We start from the raw sequence: 5,796 nt of genomic DNA on the forward strand, positions 1-5,796 counted from the left end.
TATCAACTCTCGTTTCATCTTTTAGGTAATTGAATTAGTTCTCATCTTAACACCAAACTCGTTACTAATATCAATACAAAAATTATAATTTAATCAAGTGCTTTTCCAAAATTGATTCATATACTATTTGAATTAGCAATTGAACATACTTAGTCTAATTAACTAATTCTAAGCATATTAAGTATTTTATTGGATTTTTTGTACATTCATTTCATAAAGTTCATATATGTTTTTACATCTAAGTAACATTTTAAACATCATACTTAACATATTATTTGCCAATGACTTAATTAATTTCCACATTAATTTCCACTTACCTTACCAATTAAGTACCTTTTTACTATAAGTACTATTAATTTACCGCTTTTAATTATCTAAACCCTTCTAACATTAAATTTTTTGGAACGTTATAAGATAAGTGACATGCACCAAACCCACCACGCACTGAACAAAAAACAACCATAATAAGAGCAAAGAAAAACATAACGAAAAAGAAGGAAGAAACGAGCCAACAAAGGAAGAAAGGATGTGAAAAGAGAAGAAGATGGCACATGGCCGTTGAGACTAAGGTTATTTGTTGATCATGTGGTTGAAAAGAGGAAGAAGAGACATTAGGGTTTAACCAAGAGAAAGAAAAAGACGCAAAATATTTTTCTAAAAAAAAAGAACTTTTTATTAAATTTATTTATTTCGTATAAAAAGTATTTTAGATATTTGAAAGAAAGGAAATAATGAAATTTGATTAGACTTTTTCTTTCTTAACTTTAGAATAGAATTGGAAAAAATATTTTTAAGTTAAAAATATATTAAATTAGACCCTCAACTAACTTTAGGACAAAAAAATTAGGTTAGATTAGTAAGCTAAAAGAAAATGATTTTTGTTATTTTATTAAACAACATTAAAAAAAATGGTCATGGGAATTTGAATATATTATTAGAAAATAGAACATAAAAATTGACGGTATCTTTAAAATTACGAAATGAAGATTTACAACTGTTCGTAAAGATTTCATTGAATTTTATTAAATTAATATGATTATTTTATCTTTTTTATAAAAAATAATACAAGAAAAAGGATATTAACCATTCAGAAAAAATTATGTTTGGGTTAACCATTATTATATAGAAATACAGTAGTTTTTGTGTTATACTTATCAGTACAGGGGAAAAAGCAAAAACAAGTATTCCATTTTTTTTCTTTCCTTCAAAGAGGAAAAATCCCTTTAAATCTATTCTCCTAACTCACAAACTCTTTCTCCCAAGTTAAGTAATTAAGTAATTATGAAAACGAAAGGAAAAAAAAAAGCAAAAAGCTTTCACTTATATAATAAGATGTAATAATTAAAACTTGAGTACATATAATTATAGTTTTTATGTTTATTCTTTTGATTTTATGTATTTGGAGTTTTGCTTTTGTCATTGTTAGTTGGGTTTCTAGGACAAAAGATAGACCCAAGAACAAAATCCAAAGATAAAAAGGGCAGAAAACCAAGACACCAAACCCTGTCTATTAGTGAACCGCAGTTGTTGAGCTTCACTGCTTTGGGAAAGAAGAGAAATCCAGAAAGGAGAAATGGGTCATGACCAGGAGGAGGAGGAGACACCACCGTCAACCCCAACGACCACCGCAAGTGCCGCCAGAAAAGACCAAGAAGAGGAGACTTGGAACCACCAGAAACAAACCCTTATTCTGGAACTCTCTGAGAAGCTCATAACTGGAGATCTTCAGGCCAAGATTGAAGCTGCTAGAGATATAAGAAAAGTTGTTAGGAAATCATCTGTTAAGACACGTTCAAAGTTTGCTGCTGCCGGTGTTATTCAGCCTCTAGTTTTTATGCTCTTGTCTCCTAATCTTGATGCACGTGAAGCCTCCCTTCTTGCTCTCCTTAACCTTGCTGTTAGAAATGAAAGGTTTCTAATTCTTTCCATCTACTTTTTCTTTCTCTTTTTAAACATAGATCCATGTTTGGGTTTATTTTAAAGTTTCAACTTTTTGATGGGTTTTGGTTTCTTTCTGCAATTTATTGTTTTAGTTGTATAGAAGTTAATGCCGAGGTATAGGGTTTGGATTGTTCCGGTTCTTTGAGCAAACTCACTTAGGTTTCTATTATATGACAAATGTCGAGAAAAATGGACCATGGGATGTTGTTTTGATGATTGTGTTGGCTGATTTTTGTTGGATTTTATTGCATATCCATTTGGCCTTTGTTCAAGCAAAGTGGTTAATTGAGAGGATTGGCTCATGTTAAGTTTAGCTCTTTGTTTTTTCTGGTTGTATAGGTTCTAATGTTAAAATGGATATTTTGGATGACAATCTTTAGGTTCTTGATGCAATGCAAATCTCTGTATATGGTTGCTTAAATTTAGTGTGTCTGTGTGTTCTCTCTGACTACTATGTTCCTAGGTAATAGACTGTGTTCTGTGATGAATTTTATGCAAGAATAAGAAATGTTGTTTAAAAGGATACTAGTTTCCAGAATGTTTTGATTGAATCATTTACTTTCATGTAGTTGTATGCGGTTTGGTACTTTTTACTCTTACCACCTCCCTTTTCTTTCATCGGTTAATTGAATTGTTATTGTACAATTGCGTGATGTGTTTGTTTATTTATCAGAAACAAGGTCAATATCGTGACAGCAGGGGCCGTCCCTCCTCTTGTTGAGCTTCTCAAATTGCAAAACAGTGGTTTGAGAGAGGTAGCCACAGCAGCAATATTAACACTCTCTGCTGCTGCACCTAACAAGCCAACGATTGCGGCCTCTGGAGCTGCACCCCTTCTGGTTCAAATCCTTAGCTTGGGCAGTGTTCAAGGAAGAGTCGATGCTGTCACTGCCTTACACAATCTATCTACCTGCAAAGAGAACTCGACACCTATTCTCAATGCCAAAGCCGTTTCCCCACTTATCAACCTCCTGAAAGAATGCAAGAAATATTCCAAGTTTGCTGAAAAAGCAACTGCCCTGCTTGAAATCCTTTCTAAGTCCGAAGAAGGGCGAGTTGCGATCTGTGATTCAGATGGTGGGATTTTAACCCTGGTGGAGACTGTCGAAGATGGCTCTCTTATCAGCACGCAGCATGCTGTTGGAGCTTTGCTTTCTTTGTGCCAGAGCTGCCGAGAAAAATATCGGGAACTCATTCTTAAAGAAGGTGCAATCCCAGGGCTTTTACGACTGACAGTAGAAGGCACAAGCATAGCTCAAGAAAGAGCTCGGACTCTCTTGGATTTGCTCAGAGATTCACCTCAGGAAAAGAAATTGGCTTCCTCAGTTCTGGAGAAAATCGTGTATGATATTGCTACCCGTGTCGATGGAGCTGATAAAGCAGCTGAAACTGCCAAGAGATTACTGGAAGATATGGTTCAAAGAAGCATGGAACTCAGCATGAACCGCATCCAACATAGGGCTGCATCTTGTACACCTGCCAAAGTTCCATCTGCATGATGCTTGCCTTCTACGCGGGAAGCACGTATGCCAGTTAAACTTTGTGTCTATTCTATATCACCATCCAAGACAGTGAGAATCAATAGACTAAAAATATGGGTTAGCTTTTACTCGAAGTTTTTACCTTCCAGAGGTGCTATTTACTACCTCGAGGGTGTGACTGTACATCTTGACCCGACCTTCGTGTATATATATAATTAAAAAAGAAAAGAACCTTCTCTGTTATAATACATGTACATTTCCACTGATGAAATCATAGGAGAGGGTGCACTGAATCAAGGTTGTGCTTTTCTTGATGTACTAAATTTTCCCTGATCATAATAAACTTATTTCACTCATTTCTCCCTTGGACCGTATCATTAGTCATTACTACTGCAAGATTTACGGCAGTTCGAGAATAAGGAAGACGGATTAGTTCAAGAAGTGTTGCACGAAAAGATTATCGAGCAACAATTACTAGACCTTAACATGAGGCAATTTGTTGTTGGCATCTTGTTTTTAACTCTGGTGGTTCTGTGAATATTTGAATACAAGACGTTAGCATACACTGCTATTGCCAGAAAGTAAGTAAACCATCGTATTCTGTTACAACCATATGAGCAGTGCTCAAATTTAAATAACATTTGTCAAAAGTTCTATAAATATAAAGGTCAAAATATCATGTTAGTCCCTCTACTTCTGTAGAATTTGAGATTTAGTAAGGGAAAAAATTCAATCTCATACCTTTTTAATTTAAAATTTTTAATCCAATCATAGACAGTGTTTTTAATGATTGTGTCAAAATTTTTAAATAAAAATAAAAGGATAAATTTTTAATTTTTAAATATAAAAATTAAATATCAAATTTTATCAAAATACAAATACTAACAACATATTTTATCTAAATATAAAATATTTTAATTGACCCGAAAAAAATATTAATACAACATGAATGTAAGGATTGCTGTGTATACTGTCTTGGGGTAGTAGAGGGCGCCTTTAGTGGGTCAAAATGTTCCCACCCAGTAGGAGGAGCGGACCGATGTAACTAACTTAGAATTTACACTTATTATCGTATCTATAATGTATATATCTATAATATATAAAAACATCAATTTAAAAAAAATAAACGAAAAAGAATATATTTTATTATTAATTATATTGTTAAAATAATATTAAAATAAAAATTTATTAATATTATTATGTGATAATAATAAAAGTAATAATAAAAATCTAAGTTTTTTTAATTAAATAAATATAATTATCTTAATAGATTGGCAAAGATAGTATGTGACCAAAAAAAAAAAGATAATGATATGAAAAAATGCAAAAAATAGTTAATAGCATGAAATGTAGCACCCTAAAAATTTCTTATTTACCGTATATTGATATCCCGAAAAATCCAATAAAATTTTGATATGAGGAAATTAAATTTTGGATGGACTAAGGTTATTTTAAATCATTGAGAAGCTTTTATAAAATAATTTTAGTTAATTGAACTGTTATTGACTTAATCGGATAAAAATACGAGATTAAGGGTAAAATAATAAAGTTGCCATTGGAGGTATTTTAAACATTTAGAACATTAATAAAAGTGTGTTTATGAAATTTTGGGTGATGAGTAGATGATGATAATGAAGCTTTTTAATTATATTCCAAGTGATTAAATAGCATTTTTGTCACATGTGAATAGCCCTTTGACTTGTTCACCAAATAAATAACATTTTAAGTTAATAAAATATGTTAAAAGATGAGAAAATATCTCATCTTTCTCTTTCTTATCTTTCTCTCCATTACCAGTCGGCCATAAGGGGAGAAAACCTCCTCTACTCTTCACCATTTCTCTACCTTTTTTTCAACCCTTCGTACGACTTGAAAGATAGTGATGTTGGAAGATATAATTTCGGAACCTCGTTTCAATAAATCGAACTCATAAATATTTTCATTTAATATTTATAGAGATATGATAAAAGTTAATTGAATTTCGGTCAAATAATTTTGTTAAATTAGTGCTTAATTAGAGTATAAGAATTAAATAGTAAAAGTGTCAAAAGTTCAATTCTTAAGAAATCTTTAATAGGAATACAAAGTAAGGGGCTTATATAGTAATTATGCCCTTAGGACCTTAGTGTCCGATTTCTAATTGAGTTTATAATAAAAATTGGTTTAATTAATGTATAAAATAATATTAAATTAAGTTAAAATTAAACCATTTGAAATAAAATAAAGTTAGTGGAACACCAAAGCATTTTTCATTCATCTTTTCATGCAAAAAACTGAACTTAAACAAAGAAGAAGAAATGAAGTCGAATGGCCAAGGATTTCAAGGTTTAGATATTTAAATTGGTTAGTGCAATACAGTCTTTTTCTTATAATT

General features: G+C 31.6%; 1 protein-coding gene across 1 annotated transcript; it reads left to right on the plus strand.

The window, feature by feature from the left end:
- The first annotated feature begins 1,392 nt into the window (after positions 1 to 1,392).
- On the plus strand, positions 1,393 to 3,778 carry LOC107952835 (U-box domain-containing protein 15). The gene is made up of 2 exons (XM_016888030.2): positions 1,393 to 1,911; positions 2,615 to 3,778. Exons 1-2 carry the CDS (start codon positions 1,574 to 1,576, stop codon positions 3,438 to 3,440), a joined length of 1,164 nt encoding a protein of 387 aa, XP_016743519.1. The 5' UTR covers positions 1,393 to 1,573; the 3' UTR covers positions 3,441 to 3,778.
- Positions 3,779 to 5,796: the final 2,018 nt, after the last annotated feature.

This window comes from Gossypium hirsutum, chromosome A07 (genome assembly GCF_007990345.1).
Source record: "Gossypium hirsutum isolate 1008001.06 chromosome A07, Gossypium_hirsutum_v2.1, whole genome shotgun sequence".
Taxonomy (NCBI): Eukaryota; Viridiplantae; Streptophyta; class Magnoliopsida; order Malvales; family Malvaceae; genus Gossypium; species Gossypium hirsutum.